Genomic DNA, 21,478 nt, shown 5'->3' with positions numbered 1-21,478 from the left:
ACTATTAAGTGAGTGATGATAAGAATCCCGCATATCCTTTCATGCTTTTATCTCTCCATAAAAATGTGAAATATAGAAATGTGGCAATCTTTTCTAGACCGATTAAAAAGAAAAGTTTGCCACATAAGATGAATAGCAAAAAGTACAGTCAAATCTCTCTACAATGGTGTCGTTTGTCCGGAAATTTTTTGGCTACTATAGCAATATATTGTTATAGAGAACACGTAATGTGAGCTAACACAGAAACACATAACTCTGGACTTTCTTAAAAAAGGAATCAGAGAAATTCAAAATGAATTTGGCAGCACAAGGTTCAATATTCATAAAGAATGCACTTGCATCAACCCCACTCAGACTAGCTATCTCCCTTCAGACTAATCTTTTTAAAGCTAAAGTTGCATGGAGTCAAATTTCTCTCCAAAAATTAGCAACAAACAAGTAGGATTTCCTTATAAGAATGTCTTTCAACTGGAAACTCCATTTACATGGAATGTTCTTATCTACAGAATGAATTCAAACTAATTTATGAATGGAAATTTCTATTGTAGCCATTGTACATCATTATTGAGGTATAAAAATCCTGAATCTCCCCTACTTCACGATTTCCAAGTCCAAACAGAAGATGCCAGCCGAGGGGAAAGAATGAGCAATTATATCGATATCCCTAATCCTTTGACAACACGATTAATTGAAGAATTTCTACAGATTTTCACTTCTTGGCATGGACTTGTTCTCCAAAAAGGATCTCAATAGAATGAAAGCTTGGCGAGGGCGATGAAGTGGCACCTCGTGCCCCGCTCCTGTTACAGTTACAAGGGTCAACCCTTTGTATACTTGGCTCCATCCTCCAACCTATTCATAAATAAGGTCAAAGACAAACGAAAGCATGAATTTCAATATAGGAGAGGAAAAGATGCAAAAGGTTGCCAAGAAGAAAAAAGTTTTGTGTTGGGAACCATGAGGTCTCAGGTTCAAATCCCAACGGAAGCAAAAAAAAAAAAAAAAAGTGATTTTTCACATCTGTCCCAGCCTTGGTGGATGGAGTTACCCAAAGAACTGTACTGGTGGGAGTGGTACCCCGTGGAACCCGAACACTACAGTTACCAAAAAAAAGTTGCATGTACATTTAAGGGTTTTTCTGAATAATGACTAACCTTTTTGTTGTCGTACCAAGGATACCAGTTGGTGATAGTTGGAAGTTTCAAAGCATCTATAGAATATCGAGTTGCGGTTACAGGAACAACTGAATCAGTATCCCCACTGCAAAAAATGTCAGATGTTTGGCTAAATCAGGTCTGATAAAGATAAGCTGAAAAAGGTAGACATGGTCAAAATTTTGTAACGAAACACTTATGTAAACCATGATGATTCAAGATGTGACCTCAAACTTCTCAGTTCATTCTACGACTTACTTAGAAGACAAGACACATAATACAAGATGTTTCTAGCTCGCCTTTCGTACTTGATGTTCTTCGTTTGAAAAGCCAAATGAATGTTTCTTAGGTCTAGGCTGAAAAATGCTCGTCTTATGGCACAATAATACATCTCTAGTGCTAACAATGAAGCCAACAAAATCAGCTATATAAAACGTGTAAAGATAGAAAGAGTACTACATTCAGTTATAATTAGTGACACTAGAAAAAGTCCACTATTCAATTATAATTAGTAGAGACTTCAGTCTCCTATAACCTGTTTTCACATCTTTTACCAATCGTACACCAGAAACAACCTAACTATGCATCATTACATGGATTAATAAGCCGTAAAAAATGCATCTTCATAGAAGTTAGTTATAGTACTTCAGCATATTGAACCTTATCCCAAAAAAGAGTTACTGAAATTATGCAGTACTCTTCACTAGCGCAGCAACTCCTAGCATAAGAATTATCAAAAAATCGCATAGAAGAACACAGGCCGAAAGCCAACTAATTTGTTCAAAGAAAAAGAGTACTTTCAGGTATGAGAATTTTTATAGATGAAGTTCTAGTCAGTAAATAAATACGGATAACCAAAGAATATGGGGTCCAATAACACAATGAGAACAGAGGGGCAAAAGGAGGACTGACTTAGCTTTACCTGAATACCCATATCCTGACGCTGCCAGCAATTAGTTCTTGATAGATGGGAAGCATTGAAAGAGGAGAATCGGCCCAATAGTTTCCAACAATATCACTGGAAACCAAAAAAGATCCAATTAAAAGTTATCAACAAGTTTGAAGATAGGAAACTGGAAACTTCCAAAGTTTTTCAACGCACCTGCATGTTTTCCATGGATAGGTAAGCTTAGTTGCATTAGCATGGAATGCCTTTTGTACCTCTGGAAGATTAAAATAAACTTCAGAGTATCTCTCGGTACATGGATCATATGCTCTGGACATCCATGGCTACGTTTTTGAAACAGGAAGAGAAGTTAAAAAACTTGAATGTCCAAGCATTAATTGATAAAGAAGATAGATGATATAAATTGAGGACTTTGGGACTACCAAAAGGACATAAGTATCAAGATTAGATGTACAATACCAAACGCTGCAGTCCAGAATGATTAACAGTTTCACACTTAAACAAGTGTGAAAACATATCTTAAATGCAATCTTCCAGCGTAATTAACAATTGGAGAGCACCAGCATGAAACACTGATCCACTGAGAAAGGGATCTATTTCAGAAGGGGACATCACTTTGATAGGTGCATACATTTTGACAAAGGATTGAGAACTTCAATTTTTCCACAAGGTGAAAAAGAATGTGTAGTTATGTTTTGGATCTTTGTTAGTCATCTTTGACAATGTAAGATTTTGGTAAAGCTAACCACTTTCCAAGTCAGGCGCCAAAAAGAGGATTCTACTTCAGATTGAGATATCAAATCTAAGTATCCACACTTTCAACCATATAGTCTAAAACTCCAAATCTTTCACATCGCAAAATTATCTGTCTTTGTTATTCTTTTTAAGCATGTAGTAACATTTTTCAAGTCATTTTAGCAAGCTAAAGTTCTGAAAGTGTACTCAGAACCAAGCCAATATCATCACAAGTAGTTTATCTTCTACAACTCTCTATCAGCCTTAGTTAAACATTCTACAATTACCTACATTTGCCATCGATAAGTGAATAAGAAGAGAGCATAAAAATAAAAGACTCACATAATGACCCCTTAGGTTGCGCCGAAGTGCAGAAGTACTGGCACAAGGACGAGTATATATGCTATATGGGTCAATATTTCCAGTCTCTTGTTCTGCAAGAAGAAGAGCTTTTGTACAATCAGTGGAAGGATGTTCAGAAGATCCCTTGTTACACGTTATCTGGAGAAGCTTGTATGTAGAATCCGAAATCAAGCCATGGGTCCACCAGTACTCGAACGTGCCAACATAGTCATGGTAATCGTCGGTAACAGCATTCCCCACCTAAAAAGAACAGCCAAAGAAATAGACCATTAAAACAGACCATAACTTATAGCTTGTTTGGCCAAGCTTCTAAAATCTGCTTAGTTTGAAAAGTGTTTTTCAAAAAAGTACTATTGGTGAGAAGCAGATTGTGTTTGGATAATCAATTTTGAAAAGCACTTTTGAGCAGCAATTAGTGTTTGGACAAGCTTTAAGAAAGTGCTTCTAGGTGTATTTTCTCAAAAGTACTTTTCAAAAAAGTACTTTAGGGAGAAGTTACCTTTTTCAGAAGTTCTACTCAAAAAAACACTTTTTCCTTCTCCTAAAAAATTAACCAAACACCACAACTTTGAAAAAAAAAAACTAAAAGAACACTTTTGTCCTTGGAGAAGCTTGGTCAGACAGGCTTTTAATATTGCATTAAACATTCAAAATGTCACTACTAGTACCATAAAGCCCTTGAAATTAATAATTGGGTTCTTGATTCCCTTGTTTCTCTGGTAGAGAAGTTGAGATAGCTGTGGAACATAGTGCCCTAAACAGATTTAAAAAAAAATGGAATTAGTATCTTATAATACTAGATGTTGGTAAAATATGTTCAAGTAACCAAACAGAATAACAAATATAGATGCTAGCAATTAGTGTGTTATAAAGTACCTGCATAACTTTCTCCTGCAATGTAAAATTCTCTATGCTTGTACTGTGGAAACCTTTCAAACCACTTGACAAGAAACTGGTAGGTATCTTCAGCTACAAATTGGAAGGCCAGGGTTCAGCATTTCAGCATAAACATCGTAAGGGCTCCCTTTTTTCCATACAAATTTTTCAAAATCAAAATAGCGTTTGGTTATACATTGAATTGATTTTTTGAAAAAAGATTCTCAAGATGAGTTCAAGTTTGAAAAAGTGGTTTTGACCAGTTTTTCAAGTGAATTTTTTTTTTTCCGCTCATAAAATCTCAACTTTTTTCGAGTTAAATGCATATCCAAACACAAACTCGCTTTCCAAAAACCATTTTTCACTTTAGATATTAGTACTTTTTAAAATATCACTTTTTTTTTTTTGTCCAAACGCCTACTATGAATCTTCAAGATTTCTCACATCGAAAGCACATACATAATGACAAACATTCAATTACTCAGTTATCCAAATACCCTTTTCAACTTTTTCTCAAATACTACTTTTTTTCAAATATCGCATTTTTTATGTCCAAATGCCTACTATGAATCTTCAAGATTTCTCACATCAAAAGCACATACATAACAAGCGAACATTCAATTACTCAATCATCCATACCTGTTCTTTGATCACCCGCGTTATATAAATCTGAGGAAGTATTCGTATACGAAAATCCAACTCCAGCTGGTGATTCAAGAAACAGCAAATTCGCCACTGCCCATAAACACAACACAATTCGATTAGTAACACAAAAGAAAAAAGCAAAACAGATTCAAAACGCGAAAAATTGATCTAAAACAGACACACGTACAGTTATTCCACGAATACGGATTCATATAAAGTGTCTTCCCATCAGCATTAATATGAAACGGACCGATTTCTTCAGCAGCTCCATAAGCTACTGAAGAACAACCTGGTCCACCATTTAGCCACAATAAAAGTGGCCTTTTTTCGGGGTTTCGAGTTCTTGGTGATTCAATCAACCAATAAAACAGTGCCCTTCCAGCTTGTTGATTTACAGTAACATAACCTGAGTACTGACTGAATTGTACATTTTCAGGTTGTCCAGGCAAAGAAGTAATTCTATCCCTTTCTTGTTCTACATTAGTTGAATAACAAGTAGTACCAAGAAACAACAATGACAAACAAATTACATACACAAAAGAAGGCAAAAAATTCTCCATGAATTGAATCTTGAAAATGAAAAACAAACCAAAACACAAAGAATATGAATAGTACTAATAACTATGTGCACATGTATCACATGGGGTTGGAATTTATACAGTGAAAAACACAGAAACAAGAAAAAAATTGGGATTTTCAAGAAATGATGAGACAAGAAAAAAGACAATATAATTGAATTGTACTGTGGCAAATGAAAATGACACCCAAGAAGCAGACTATAAAATGGTGAATAACCAGATGCACAGATCTCTAAAAAAATTCTACAATTATTATACTCCTATTATAGTAGTAATAATAGGAGATTTGATCCCAGATTACTACTTAATGAAGTTGACAATTTTTTTATAATCACTCCGTTCCAAAAAGATTGTTTTAGTTTGACTTGACATAAAATTTAAAAAATAAAGGAAGATTTTTTAAATGTGTGGTCTAAAATAAGCTTTAGATATTTATGTGGCCGTAAATAATTAAATTATTTCTAAATACTGAGGTGTTAATCTTTTTGGACATTAGATAATCTTACCAATTTAACCGCCGCCTTCTGGCCATACAAAATGGAGTTGTTTTAGTTATACTATCACTAGTCACTACTATCCAACCACTGAGAAATATCTACCTTTTGTCATTCACAATCACGGAATGATTGATGGGTTTCGTCATAATTATTTTGGTGGGACGTAATTTTTTTTTTTTTCATTCGGTGTTCGATAATTGCATTTAAGGCTGGGACATATCCGTATTCGTGCGTTTAGGGCCCCATTCGGGGGAAGGCTCCCTCTTAAGGATTTTTTCATACCAAAGCCTGTTAAGGGAGATGCAAATGAATCTATCTGTTAGACCACATCCTTTGGTTGGTTGGTGGGAAGCTACCTATTGTATTTTATTTTGTTGTTAATTTGAATATAATGTTTGTTTTGGTGGTTACTTAAATTTTAATGTAACGTATCGTTAAACTCATTGTTACATAACGACGAAAAGTCTCATTTTATGTAAATTACGTCTTTTTTTTAAGTGAATCGGTAAAGTGAGTGCACAGAAGTAGTTTTTTATTAATAAATAAAGTAAACCTCAATGAAAGAAGTATGTTAATGAAAATTTTACCTTACTTCGTTACCTTGTCTCTTTTTCTCACTTTTATTATCTAATAATTCTATTTTATCATTTACCCTACCTTTTTCTGGTAGCTCTATCTCGTACCCTACTTTTTTTTATAGGTTTATCCTTCAAATCGTCGATGTGTGAGATTATGTAACGACGAGAAACGATACGGTCTATCCAAACACTGTGTTAATCTAAACAATACAATACGATACAATACAATACAATACAATACTATACTATACTATACATTATGAAACAATATGTAACAACCATCCAAACAAAGTGTACTCACATGGTTATAACAAACTGAATAATTAGTTAAAGTGAAAATTCTTATTAATTAATCAGGATTAAGTATTACAAAGTGTATATACAAGAATAATATATTTTACGTTTATTTGCTTGTTTAAACTGATTTGAGTTTTTTGTCCTTCTGCCGACGGTCTATCGAAAACAACTTCTTTACCCCCAAGATAGGGGTAAGTTTGTATACTCTATCCTTTCAGACCCCACTTTGTGACATTTCACTGGTTATTTTGTTGTTGTTATCAACTTTTGTAAATGCCTAATGCGGCACATTTTTACAGTACTTTGATATTGTTTACCTTGACTCTATTTTTTATTTGTTACAAAGAAATACTTAATTTTTTTGAAATAATTTAACTTAAACTTTTCATTTTGCCGTTAATAATAATTTTTTATAATTTATTTTTAGCCATTGTAAAAATGATAAAATATGAGTTTAATTGTTCCTATCGAATCGTTCCAATATGATGGGTCACGCACAAATGTGATGTCATTATTTAATACCATAAGGTTTTAAAGTTTTATAATCACATAAAGAATACTCTCACATAAATGATATGACATATTGAAAGCCATAAGTGCAAAAAAAAAAAAAAAAAAAAAAGACTTCATTTTCTTTATCTGGACAATGTTTGGTTGAAAGTTGAAGGGAAAAATAGTTAAGTCGACGTTGAGGGTTATATCAGTTGATGATGAGCTCCTTATCTATTACATTATCATAGTATTCCTTTCCCTTATGTACTATTTAAAAAGAAAAAAAAAATAACACAAAAAGGAAATGGGCATATATTTGGATGAATCTGTTATATTTAGGACATGCATTTCACCTCACAAAAAATTTGACTTTTCTGTAAGTGTAAAGTTGTAAAGTAATCTTTTAACGTGAAATACCACTCAATTCAGTTTTGTTAAATTTTCCATTTTAAATTGAAATTAAAACAATGGGTCATATCATAAAACAAGTGGAGTACTTATTATTTGGATTTCTTTTACAAATATTTCAAAAACTATTTATGGAAAAATGATGTAATTTTAATTTCACGTTTATTCAAACAGGTCATATAAAAGAAATAGACAAAGTACTAAACCGTCAATAAAATAAAAAAGAAGATCATAAAACAAATTAATTGTGTGTGAATTAGAGGTGTACTTTCATTCCATTTCACACAACCCCACCTATTGGGTCTTGGGAATTAGGGAACAGTGTAAAATAAGGGATATACTTTTTCTCAATTTTATTACGTTAAATAGCCACTTTTGGAGCAATTGACTTATAATAGGTAGGAAGAGCACATGGGATTTTTGTTTGCATTGACTGAATTCGATTGGCTGGCAAATTCTCATCACAAATTCACATGGAATATCCAAGACTTTTTGACGTGCAATATAGTACAATTTAATTGACACCGTCGAATAAGATGGATAATTGAAAGGTCGAAAAGCTCCAAAACTTTTCCAACCAAAACCACTTTCTAACTAATTTTAAAAAAACTAAAGTCTCTTGATAGCAATTGCTTTTTTATTAATTTAATGAATTATGTGTCGTGCAGATTTAGTTGAACCAATAAATATTTGATATTGTATTTTCCAGGTAGAAAAAGAGATTAATTGATCGTGGCGAACGTTAAAAATTAGATTACAATGACCGAGGCGAACGCTAAAAAGTAGACTACAACAACACTATCACTAATGGTATGATCGGGTGAATATAACCTTTTCGCCCTTATTTAAAGAAATGATTCGAGCCGTGGAAATGAAAATTCCTTATTAGGGAGGTTTTCCTTTAAAATGAGACATTCTCAGAGATTAGTCGAGTAAACGTATAATGAATATCAAATAGTTATACCTTTAGGAGGAAAAATTCAATAACACTCTACCCGGAGCGAAGCTAGTCAGGCCAATAAATTATTGAATAGCATGGAGGAAAAAAAAAAAGGAATAATTGAGAGAGCCAAACACCAAAAAAAATAGAGTACAACAACACTACTACCAACTAAGGGGCATTTATATGATGGATATGATCTCTTCATCTTTAATAAAAAAAAATTGTGTTCGAGCCTCAAATATAAAGAGTCTCGAACTTTAAAACTTTTACCTTAAAATACGTCACATGCACAGATTAATCGAGCCAAAAAGTAATACTAATAAAAAAAGAAAAAAAAAAAGAGATTACAACAACACTCTATATGTATATCTTGGACTGAAGACAAGGTAGAAGGTTAGCCACTTTTAACTACTTTTTGTACTTATTAATTGATTTGGTTTGCATTGTTCAATTTGATGCGCTCAGACACGTGAAGATTAGGTGTTTAAAACCTTTTGATTACGTAAAGGAAGATTCACTAGTCAATTTGTGATGAAATAACTAATCCATTAAATTTTATATTAATTCCTTTTACAACTGTTGTCCAGAAATTCAGCATCTAATGAGTTTTATTACTTTAGGGGTTGCGTGTTTGTTCTATGGGAGGAGATCTAGTCAGCAGAAGATTCATTATTATTTTTTATTTTTTTAGTTTATTACGAGGTGTTCGTACTCATTGTAAACACGATTAAGTCAATCGCGCGGCTAGCCCATTTTACGGGGCGGCGTCATTACGCCCCAATCATGACTAACATAACACGACATTCGATGCCTTATTGCACATGACCGAGCGAACCGCGTGACGCACATCGAACAATAACGGAATATAAGTTAAACATGCATAACCTGAAAACAATGAAAGTTCAATAATCATAAGTCCGAAAATACTATTATATCATGAATGCGGGAATATAGTAATTCCAACTAACGAGTTAACTCAACTTCGACGCTGACATAACCTAATTGGTAGCCTATGAAACCTCCGATATGAGTCTGATCAAAACTGCCATCGACAAGGCCCCCTATGATACCGATGCATAACTAACATGAAAATAAAGTAAAGATAACACCTCGAATGGAATGGGACCAATGTACCGATACGTGAACGGTCCTAACGAGCGTAATCGCGGTCAGAATCGTAAATCAATACCTGCATTGTGAAATCCAGGCACCCAGGCCATAAAAGGGGACGTCAGTATATTTGAATTGTACTGGTATGTAAAGCAACTGAATGAAATAACATGGCACGTGAAATTAGAACTGAAAGCAAACCGAAACTGTAAGCAGAACATGAACATGAGCATCATCTAATATGAATAAATATATATGAAATAATAGAACTGAAACCGAAACTGTAAGTTGAATATGAACATGAGCATCATCTGACACGAGTAAAACATTTTAAGTGGGAGAGCCTTAGTAGAGCCGACATTTAACCACCACGTGAGCACGTGGCGTCCATCTACCTGTCAAATCAATTAAGCAAATACCATTACCTTGTCGGGTACGAGATATGAACATGACATGAATGGATCCAATAACTGCAATGGGTAAACATGAAGGAACCGTCCTAATCGGGCGGAGCATCCTTATCCTAATCGGATATACATAGTTTAGTTGTCTCGTACCCAACCGTCACGCCCCGAACTACGGCTCAGGCGAAACCACGGCTGGTACCATCTTGCGATGTAATCGAATAACCACATGGCTTGTCAATCATCGTAAAAGCATTCTGTGAGCGAAAAATATAGCATGAACGTGATGAGCTTTTATAAAACATGAGATGTCATAATAATTTAATGAAACACTTGTTTAAATCATAAATGCGGAAATAACATGAGTTGAGCCAAAGATGGCTAAACACCTTGCATGTCTAACATAACTAACCGATTAGTCTATGAAACCTCTAATCATGAATCTTACTGAAAACGTACTTCTGGACAAAGAAGCTCTCGATACCTTTAAATGCATGACTAGTAAAATAAAGATAACTAACTAAACCCGAAAGATGGGGCTCACCAATGAGACGTACGAGCAAATCTACCGAAGATGCGGCGTCCGTAAATACGTACTGTGCACGTGAAAATACGAGCCCCGGCAAATAAAAGGAGACGTCGACATTGAATGTCTTCGTGTAAAAAAAACAACCGAATGAAATAACATGGGACATAAAGTAATAAAGATAAGAATCGAACGTGAAACCGAAACCTGGTTATGAGCATGAACATGAATACATATATAATATAAAGCATGAGTAAAAATATCATAAGTAGGAGAGCAATAACTTATAACCGATACATGGTCTAGTGCTTCAGTCCGCCAACAGAACTCTTCCGATCCTTGCCAGGAACATGAGATTTAATAAAATATGAAAGGATCCGGTCATTATGAGATATAAATCGGGACATGGGTGGAACGATCCTCATCCTACGGTGGCTACGTAGTTTCGGGCTATCACAGCCTTCCTCGGTAATTAAAACAACTCCAAAAAACTTGAACATGTAAAATAAGTGGCACTTGCTGTCCCACGGTTTCATGAATATAACTTTGTATATGGATATCATGAATCATATCTTACTTACATAAACTTGTAAAACATGTATAGTATTTTCTTGAAAATAGCATAATATATATAAACTAGTAGGCATGAACCCATGGAATGAGATATATGGGTTTTCATGGATTACAGACGGATTCTCAATAATCATAAAGAAATATTAAGAACTCAATGATGTAATTATAACAATTCATACATAGTATAATCATGGACTTGGACTACTGGGTTATCATGAAGAAGTGGTATAAAACCTTCAGTTTTAGTAGAGAATCATAATTTATGGATTATGAGGCGTGGGAAGAAACAATGATGTTCCCACACGTAGATAGTAACTCTACATACCTGGTAATGCTCCAAACTTGAATTGAATACTTTAACTTTGAAGAAGAATTCCAAAATCTTGAATTCTTGAACCTTGAGATGGGTTTTCTTGAAAAACCCTAGGTTAGGAATGATGATTTCTTGTTTAGATTACAAGAATATATATTAGAATTGACTTGGAATGATTAGAGTAGGCTTACCTTGGTGTTCGTGATGATGGGAGAGAATAGAAGGTCGTTGGGAGGGCTTGGGGGTGTGAAGAATGAAGTGAAAAAGCTTTAAAACGAAGTTTTATAATTCTTTGTCGGACCCATTTTACGCCCTATTTTACGTCCCATAAAAGTTTTACGGACCGTATGTCTTACCGTACATTCGTTCCAGTGATTTGGGCTTTTCGTCCAATTTTACGGTCTGAATATACGGCCCGTATAATTTTCACGGCCCGCACATTTCCACCGTATATCGGCGAAACACTGGTTTAGTAAAACGGGCATAACTTTTTTGTACAGATGTCCGTTTGACTCCATAATATACCGTTGGAAAGGTATTTCAAAGATCTACAACTTTCAAGAAGGAAATTTTCCCAAATTCCTTACAGATTTTTCCGTATACTCATTTTAATTGAGACGTGGTAAAACTCACTTAAAAACACGCTCCGTAGTAGCTCGACTTTCCTTTTCTTCAAAGCGACTCTTCTCATGTCTTTATTGGGTTTCAAACTCCATTTATACACTACTCAAATTGGGTTCATGATACCCTTGTCTTATGAGTCAAATCTTAGCCCGAATGCACGAGGTGTTACACCTTTCTATGCAACTCCTAATATATGAACGTGGATATCATTGGCTTACCATTTACCGATTTGAGGCAAATTTTCAATCCCAACACTCCCCGTCTTGGTCTCTAAGTCCCTGAATCATGAATAAGGCTTCGTTAGAAGGTACGACGTGTTACACGCTCCCAATAATTTTTTTTTTCCATTCTCAGGGGCTCGAACCCTAGACTTTTGGTTAAGGATGGAAGGACCCCGATTATCCCGCCACAATTTATGCTGGTGATTCATTATTTTTTAGTAGTTAATACAGTGTTTGGTTACCTCTTTTATCTGCCTGATAAATAATGTATGTATAAGTTATGAAAAAACATTATCTTTCATTATATGCAAGATATAAGGTGAAATACAAATGAGAATATAAAAAATACAAGAATTTAAAGTGGGCATGTCTTATTTTTTAGTAAGAGAATGTTTTTCAACAATATCATTTTGTGGGTCATTTGCACTGTTTCCCTATTTTGTGCTGGTCTTTAATTTTTGGCCCTCAAGATAAATAACTTTTTTCGTAGTGTATAAATTTATATTTTCGCATCATAATATCCCACAAGTTATGCCCAGCACCTAAAGAACTTATGCCCCGCTAGACATAAGTTTGATTTTGAAGAACATGATTAAAGACAAGCCCATTTGAAGGACAAGCCGTGCAATTTCTTCAATTTTGTTCTGGCTATTCATATGAGTGACCCTATCTTGGGGTTGGTCTTTAATTTTTGTCCCTCAGATGGCTGGTCTTTCATTTTTTCCTTCGGCACTTTAAGTAACAAAAAAAGTGGTCGAAAATATCCCTACATCGAAAAAAAAACAAACAAAAAAATTTGGCCTACCCTTATTTATGACCTAATTTCGCAATGCAAAGTTTCATAGAAACTTATGCACGACAAGACAAAGTTTCTATGTAACTTTGTCCGAAAAGGCAAAGTTTCTAACTTCATTTCTACAGAACTTTTATGTCGGTCCTTTGCCTTGCAATTTTTTTTTTCTGACTCTGCTGGGGATCGAACCTAGAACCTGTAGTTCCATAAACTAGTGAATAAGGGTAATTTGGCCCACAAATTTTTATTAAATGAGAAGCAGGGCCAAAAATTAAAGACCAGTCCGTATGAAGGACAATCCTGCCAAAAATTTAACTTTTTTCTCATTCTTGAAAGTGGACTTCTGTGTTGGGCTCTAGTTGGTTTCATCGACTCGGTCCAATATAACTTTTGGGCCTATTTACTTGAGCTTTGATAAGGTCCATCACAGGCTATTTACTCCTAGGAAGCAATCGTAAACATTTCATGTGGTAGCCAATTTTCACCCTACTTTTAAGTTATAATATACACTTTATAAAAGTTTAATTAGCCAATTTTAACAAATTACAGACAAGATGCTGTCACCTCCTCCTCCTTGTAATAAACCATTCATATTAAGTGAGTATCTCCCGAAGCAATATTGTCCAGTTATTCTCCTGTCCAATTATATTATAGTGCCAACTTTTTTGGTAAATCAATTATGATTATGTGCTTGTTGTAAAAGTTCTTTTTGTTTCTTTCGTAATTTTTACTTTAATACTTTTGAAGTAATTTTTTCCTTCTTAAGAGAAAAAAGAAATAAAAGATTGGTGTCAATTTGATTGATCAAGTAAGAAGGAAACATTAATATGTATCAGACATCAAGGCAGAGGTAGAAGGCAGGTACGAGTTCGGACGGACCGAGTAGGTTCTGCTCAAACATTGCATTGTGTTAAAAAAATATGAAATATGTACACATATTAAATTTAGAATCCTGTTATTAACACTTGAAATCGTCATTCTAAAATCGAGAGTCCATAAAGTTAAAATTATGCTCTATCTGTCAGATATCATGTCTATAGTTAGGTTTTAGCAAGCCCAACTTCGAATCCACATATTAGATAAAAAATTAATTTGGACGCGGAACGGCACGCCATTTGTGAAAAAGGCGTGATGCTTAATTTCCTTTCTGAGCACAAGTCTTTTAATGCTTAGATTAATTAGAAAACCAAATACAAATATCAAATCAAAAGAAATATTGATTTATATTGCAGTATTAGCACTTTGTAAAACATAAAAAACACGTGATTTGTAAATATATAAATATTGTCATTCTAATTAAGTTGAATTCATTTATACATATTACGTGCTTTTTTTAAGCCGACCATCCACTTAAATTTTGGAATATTGTCTATTAAAAAAGAGATAACAAAAAGTGATGCATACAATTAATCACGTATGAGCATTATATAACACGTGCTGCACTGCAGAACGAGGTAGTTGATGTCATGAATGTCACAAAATTCTGAAAAAGACACAGTTAACTTAGACAACCTGATATAACATTTTCCCTTTAAAAAATCTTGGGTATTAGCGGCCGTTTCCAAACTGTGCCCGAGTTATTCGAGCTTGAGTTAAGATAGATACTGTCTTTGAAAAAAATGAACGTTGTCATATGTTAATGAAGATAGTTAAAAAGTTAAGGGACATTCTTCCACATGAAAACTAACAGTTCCACCAGTAACTGAATTACGGATTCGAAATTTTGAAACACGTGAAAATCTGAGCCTAGGTTCGACTAAAAAGCTGGATCCTCATGGGTTAGTGACAACGAATAGTATATTAAGAGCGGGATGTTCCCGTCCTCCAATAAATTGGAAGCAACTGTAAGCGAGAGAGGCAAAGGGAAAAAAAATATATGCGTTCATGCTCCACATCTATGAAGCACTTCTCGCTCAAGAAGACACATATAGAAACTAGTTATCGGTTAAGAAGGGAAAAAACTTCAAACTAGAAAACGAACTTTTCTATTATATTGGAGGATCAAGAAAGTGAGGGGAAAAAAAGAAATTGTGAGAATTGAACATGTAATTATTATATGAAAGACTCTCAGCGACGAAAGATCAGGGTGTATGTAGCCTTTTAACTACGGGTTCATACCAACCAATTTTATACGGAACATATATATATATATATATGTGTAAAAACCTAATAAAAAATATTAAATCTGAGAATCCATAATTTTAACATCAAAATCCAATGAATTTACGTTTTGGATCTGCCTATGCTAAACACGCAACAAGTATACGAAAGACTCATCGGAAATTAATTTAACATTACATGAGATTCTCATCGATACCATTATATTGTATGATGTCAAAATTTCTTGTCACATGACTTGTGGAATGTAACTAATGGATGCCTTCACCACTGCCTGAGCATGATAAGAGTTATCACTGCAACTCAATTTTTTGATTAGCCACCATAACCCCTTGCCTTTGCCCTTACCCTTATTATTACATCTACTATTACTAATTACACTCACTTTCTCATCATTAATTTTTCTTAAATGAAATGAAGAAGGTGATGAAGATGATGAAACATTATTACTACTTTGTCTTCTCTTGAGGTCTCTTAATTCCATCTCTTGTGAAAATGATCTTGACGTTCCAAATAATAATAAATACCGTGATCTCAAACTCTTCTTATTACCTTGCAAAAATGTGATATAATCCCCTATTTTTCCCTTGTTTTTGAGCTTTTGGGGATTAATATCTTTGATGGGTTTTTCTTGAGGAATTATTTTTCCACAAAAAATTATATCTTGATGATGGGAAAATTGATTCTTGATCCAATATTCTTGATTGAAGAACTCAAACAAACCTTCCTCTTGAGAACTATTGAAGCTTTGTGATTCACGTGAATTGTAGTTTTCCCATTCTTTAGCATTGCTATATATGGGAAGGTCACGAAAAGAAAGACAATCACGAAAAGAAAGACAATCTTCTTCTTCTTGATCAACATGTATTAACTTGTTCAATTCCATCTTTTTTTCCTTTCTATATAACAAAGATATATAAAATTAACGGCGTTTCAATCTCAAACAAGTTAGAATCGACTGTATGAATTGAATTCTTTTCCCTCTTGATACGAGAGAGAAATTTGAGCTATGAAGAAAATATAGACACTTATTTGGTGAGAACAAACAAGCTAAGATTAACACCTATATATATGGAGATCAAGAGAATTTATAGCAACAAGACTAATAATTAATTAATTAACCTTTGGTTGATGATTATTTGGATTCTAGAAGACCACAAAAAAACAAGAGAATAGTGAAGCTTTGTTAGGGAAAAGGGAGATTTGCTTTATAATCAGAGTCTAGAAGAGTAGGCGGAGAAAGCAAAATGGGGTGATAAGACAATTGTTAAAGTTATATTATAAAGAGAGTTCACATTGAAAAATAAGATAAAAGTTTATGATAAAACACAAAAAGATAGAACGACAAATTGAAGTGCCTAATATACGGCATATCTTATTGAAGAAATTTATACTAAAGAAGGTATTAAATTATTAAATTGTCACTCCATCTAGATGAAAATCTTGAGTCTAGCCACTTAGATGTATGTATTTTTTTTAAAAAAACTTTTTTGAATAATAAAGCACGTGATGAAGTGAAAAAATATATACTCAACCAAAATAAATAAACGAAAAATTGATCTTAAAAAAAGTATAATTAGAAATATTTATTATTAAAGTACGAATAACAGTGGACAACTACTAATTCATCGTCTTTATATTGTAGTTTTAAATTTGAGGACCTCAAAATGGTGTATTTTGCGAAAAAAAAATAAAAAATTATTGACCAATAGTGGACATCATGCTCGAAGAAGGGGGTTATTTGGTACTGAATTAAGAATGTTTGGGATGACGTAATTAATGTTGAAATGTGATTCTAATTGCGAGTTTGGTGTGTTTCCCGTGCTAACCTTTGGTGGCTAAGGAAAAAATAATTGTGTTTCATGGAAAGCACATGAAAGTTTATTATGGAAGAAAGTAATATTTGGTGCATATAAGTTCTACCAAGATGTATCGAAATTTCAAAAATAGAATGATGATATGTAACCTGTCAACATGTTAAAAGTCGGAACATCAAATTACAGCCCAATAGGTAGCTTAACACAATTACATGCTTTTTTCGCGGATTGTCCTTCATTTGGGGTGGTCTTTAATTTTTCCCCTTCAAATTGGTAGTCTTTAAATTTTCCCCTCATATTTGGCAAGGTCTTTACCGCGCCTTCGCCTAACGGGCGAATACATGAAGTTCATTCGAACCCCGCTCAAGCATAAAAAAAAAAAAAAAAAATTCGCAACGGGAGTATGTCTGGATCTTGGCAAAAGTTAAAGTCGGATCCGCATAACTAAAAGTCCGCCCCATACGTTGTAATTTTTCCTAAGACATAGTTTAGTTATGCCTTATGGGGCAAAATTTTAGTTAAGGCATAACAAAATTATGCCCCATAAGGCGTTAACTTTTCCTTGTTTTGAATTATAAGGGCTTAAAGTTGTGCCATGTCCGCCTTACTTTTGGGCCGCGCATACTTTTAGTTATTTTACTTTTTAGTTAAGGATAACTAAAAGTTTACATTGAAAAGTAAAAATAAAATAATATATATATATATAAGGCAAAGTAAAATAGTTAAACATAACTAAAAGTAAGATTATAACAAAATTTAAACTTTGCCTTATATTTTAGTTATACCTTTGTGTACGCCTTATGGTTCTTTTAGTTATGTTTCATGAGACACACTTTTAGTTAAGGCATTACTAAAAGTTTACGGGTTCAAAAAAAAAAAAAAAAAAAATATATATATATATATATATATATATATGCTTCAAGGCAAGTCGGTTCTTTCGATTTACGATTTTTTAAAGTTTTAACTAAAAAGTTCGGTTCGATTTCGGTTTTTTCAATTTTATGCTTTTTAATATAATATTAGAAGCGATTCCATTACCCGCATACTTATATTCTCAAGTCCGCCCATAAAGCATAAAACCGGTCCGCATAAATTGAAATCAAAATCAAACAAATAGGATACAATTTTTTAACAAAAACTATAATCATGACATAGGATTACTATGGGTTTTATACCGAAGGGCAAAACGTAAAGAATTCAATTAAGAAAACACATAAAGGACATACATTAATCCTAAAGAGTCATCCTAGTGCCCATTGTCCTTCATTTGGGGTAAATTGTTAAGGATTTTTGATTTTTCAATTGAAGTGGAAATTCGAACCTGATACAAATGCAAAAAAATTACAATTGGAAGTTTTTTTTTTGCTTTAAAGACAATATTAAGGCGAATATTTTAATTTTTTTGGGTAATATTAAATTTCGGTGCGCGTTCGGTTTTTTGCTCGCGCCATCAAACCCCTTTAAAGGACAAAATTTGACCATTTTGAGGGGTAAAAGTTAAAGACCAAACTAGTTGAATTTCAATCCTGCGATTTTCCCATTATATGTGCACTACATTTGTGAATAGAGCTATGTTTGATTTTAATGAGTCTAAGCACGGAAAAAGTTATGCATTTTTCCTTCGCTTTAAACAACATACATTATATTGTTCTTGGATTGGGCTCTTCTCCAGTATGTACGTTTAATAACAGATGACCACTCTTATAATCACTAATTACTTGTGGTCCTAGACTCCCAGGTAGAGGGTTAAACAAGATTATTAGTACTAGTGCATTTTACTATTTAATAACAGTAATTATCCATTGCTAATTATTTTTTTTATTTGGTAATGAATTGGATGGCTGTAGATATATATAGTTGAGAAAAACGAATCAGAGCGGTTGGAACAAAGTATAAATGTTCACTTACCCAGAAAATAATCATTGAGAATGTAAATATTTGCATGCATATTTCCATGACATGGAATCTAGTACTAGTTCATAGTGTAGGAAAAAAAATTCCAACTTTTTTCCATGATATATTTTGGAAAACTTGTGATTTCAAGTTGGCTTTATGCAGTAATATACGTATAATTCTTTTTCCTTTCAAAAATATAAAAATAAAATGGAAACTGGAAATTCATGTATACTCGTACACTTCCTTTGAGCTCGTTTGGTTTAAAGGAAGTGGTTTAATCACCACATAATTATATGATTATCTCATCTAAAAGCTCAAGCTGTTAAAAAGAGCTAATTATATTTTAAACCCGCAATCATATTCTCAACACGCCCTCATGTGCGAGCCTGATTCTTTTTAGTGGGTCAAACATGTGAAAATTATTTTTAATAACGAGTGACGGCGAGACTCGATCTGAGGATCTATGCCTGCTCCGATACCATGTTGATATGTGTAACTGACCATCTCATCTAAAAAACTTAAACTGTTAGAGACAATACATTTTTATTTACTTAATCATATTCTCAATAATTTGATTGCTTTTAACCGTATAATTATGAAGAAAAATATGTATTATTTTAAAAATTATGAAGCAAAAATATGTGTATTAACAATATATTTAAAGAACAAAAAAGCCCTCACACTCCATCTCTAGATTTATTTCGTCTTTTTACCTTGAGAATATCCAACAAGCAAAAAAAAAAAAATCTCTATTATTAATTCTAATAGAGTATTATAATGCATGCATTATTGATTTTTGTGTAATTTATTTTCGAACCAAAAATATAGATTAAAATGAGTTTTTCTTTATTGCTCTTCCTTTCCCAAATATTTCATAGGATTATATATGATTTTTAACAGTCACAATCACCAGTTAAAATTCGAATTTCCTACTAATCCATCTTGTTCCTCTTCAATGAAAAAAAAAGTCATCCCTTTATCCATCTCCCCATGTACCCATTAAACTACACTCACGCGACAAATAAAACTCATAAAATCCAAAACCCAACAACAACAAATAAAACTGTTAAAAATTTCTCTCAATTTCTGTAATCAAAGCTATGAGTGGAAACGAATTCCCTTTTTTCTTATCATGTGATATTAATCTTCCACTCACTTTCCGAATTGAGAAATTGAAAGGAAAATTATTATCAACTAAGCTCTTACAATATATATATATAATCGCCTTGTTAAAATAGGAAGTGTTTATACTATTCATTTTCTCATTTTGTTATTATATATCTCACACATTCAACTTCCCTTCCCCCTAAAAAATTAAAATTAAGGGGAAAATTGCCCATTTTGAAGAATTTAAGGGTAAAAGTGATCCCTTTTTTTTTTTTTTTTAATTTCGAAGCAACTGTTAGTATGAAGGTTATTTTTGAGCTATTTAGTTAGTTAAAGGGAATTTTTGAACAGAAAATGTAATGCAAGACATTTTTTACCCAAAATGAAACGGAGGGCAAAATTGATCTATTTCGAATAGTTCATGACATTTTTTTACCCTTTTCATTTTATTGTAAATAGATTTTTTTAGGAGTATGATTTTAAATTTGGCCCCTTAAAATTTCAAAATCTTCTATGGAATCCTGAAAAAAGTCGCCCGTTTAGAGAGATCCCGAGTATACCCATTAAACTGGTAAACTACACTCACACGTCAAGTAAAACTCATAAAATACAAAACCCAACAAAAACAAAACTGTTTAAAATTGGAATTCCTCTCAATTTCTGTAAACAGAGCTATGAGTGGAAATGAATTTCGTTTTTTCTTATCATGTGATATTAATCTTCCAATCACTTTCCGAATTGAGAAATTGGGAGGCAAATTTTTGTTATCACCTAAGTTCACTGATTTAGGTTATTTGTTTTAAAAAAGTAAAAAAAAAATCATTGTTTTTTATTTGTTAAAATAGAAAGTATTTACATTGTACTTATTTTCTCATGCTGTTATTATATGTCTCACACGTTCAACCCCTTTCCCTTTGATTTTTTTTTTTTTTGAAAAAAACAAGGATAAAATTGGCCCTTTTTTTCTTATTTTGATGCAAGGAATTTTTTAGAAGGTAACGATGATAGCATTTTTGAACAAAAAACGTAATGGCGAGGATATTTTTGAAACAAAAACAAAGCAGAAGGGCATTCTTGAACAATAAAACTTAACAACGAGGATATTTTGACCCAAAAACGTAACGGAAATCAAAATTAATCTATTTTGCATAGTTATTTTTTACCCTTTTACTAAATGGATTGTTTAGGATTATGATTTTAAATTTTAATATTTCCATTCACCAAATTAAAAATTCGAATTTCCTTTTAATCTATCTATATATGGAATCTTGAAAAAAGTCGTCCCTTTATTGATCCTCAGTATACCCATTAAATTACACTCACACGACAACTAAATAAAACTCATAAAAATCCAAATCCCAGCAAAAACAAACCTGTTGAAACAAATCTCTGCAACGGGTGTTTACATCAATCGATATAATTTACCATGGTTAAATTATTTAATGAATTGAATACAAACATTAATCAATCACGGTAAAGTGATAGTTGTACAATATTCAAACA

The 21,478-nt window shown here is 33.0% G+C and overlaps 1 protein-coding gene across 1 annotated transcript; it reads right to left on the bottom strand.

The window, feature by feature from the left end:
• Window positions 1–244: 244 nt before the first annotated feature.
• On the bottom strand, window positions 245–5,757 carry LOC132060333 (serine carboxypeptidase-like 27). The gene is made up of 9 exons (XM_059453332.1): window positions 4,868–5,757; window positions 4,675–4,770; window positions 4,036–4,128; window positions 3,828–3,913; window positions 3,139–3,399; window positions 2,257–2,384; window positions 2,077–2,172; window positions 1,155–1,260; window positions 245–852 (listed from the first exon to the last, which is right to left on the bottom strand). The coding sequence occupies exons 1-9, from the start codon at window positions 5,238–5,240 to the stop codon at window positions 700–702; spliced, it is 1,392 nt and encodes a 463-aa protein (XP_059309315.1). The 5' UTR covers window positions 5,241–5,757; the 3' UTR covers window positions 245–699.
• Between the last annotated feature and the right edge of the window lie 15,721 nt (window positions 5,758–21,478).

The sequence above is a fragment of the Lycium ferocissimum genome, chromosome 6 (genome assembly GCF_029784015.1).
Source record: "Lycium ferocissimum isolate CSIRO_LF1 chromosome 6, AGI_CSIRO_Lferr_CH_V1, whole genome shotgun sequence".
NCBI lineage: Eukaryota > Viridiplantae > Streptophyta > Magnoliopsida > Solanales > Solanaceae > Lycium > Lycium ferocissimum.
This window is presented reverse-complemented; position numbering and strand designations above follow the sequence as displayed.

What these genes read in the sequence shown, in the direction of transcription:
- LOC132060333 (XM_059453332.1), bottom strand. Translation starts at nt 5,240, where the DNA reads ATGGAGAATTTTTTGCCTTCTTTTGTGTATGTAATTTGTTTGTCATTG. An exon ending in CGCGGGTGATCAAAGAACAG is followed by an intron (nt 4,129 to 4,674) that starts GTATGGATGATT and finishes TCCAATTTGTAG; the next exon opens with CTGAAGATACCTACCAGTTT. An exon ending in TTAATTTCAAGGGCTTTATG is followed by an intron (nt 3,400 to 3,827) that starts GTACTAGTAGTG and finishes TGTTCTTTTTAG; the next exon opens with GTGGGGAATGCTGTTACCGA.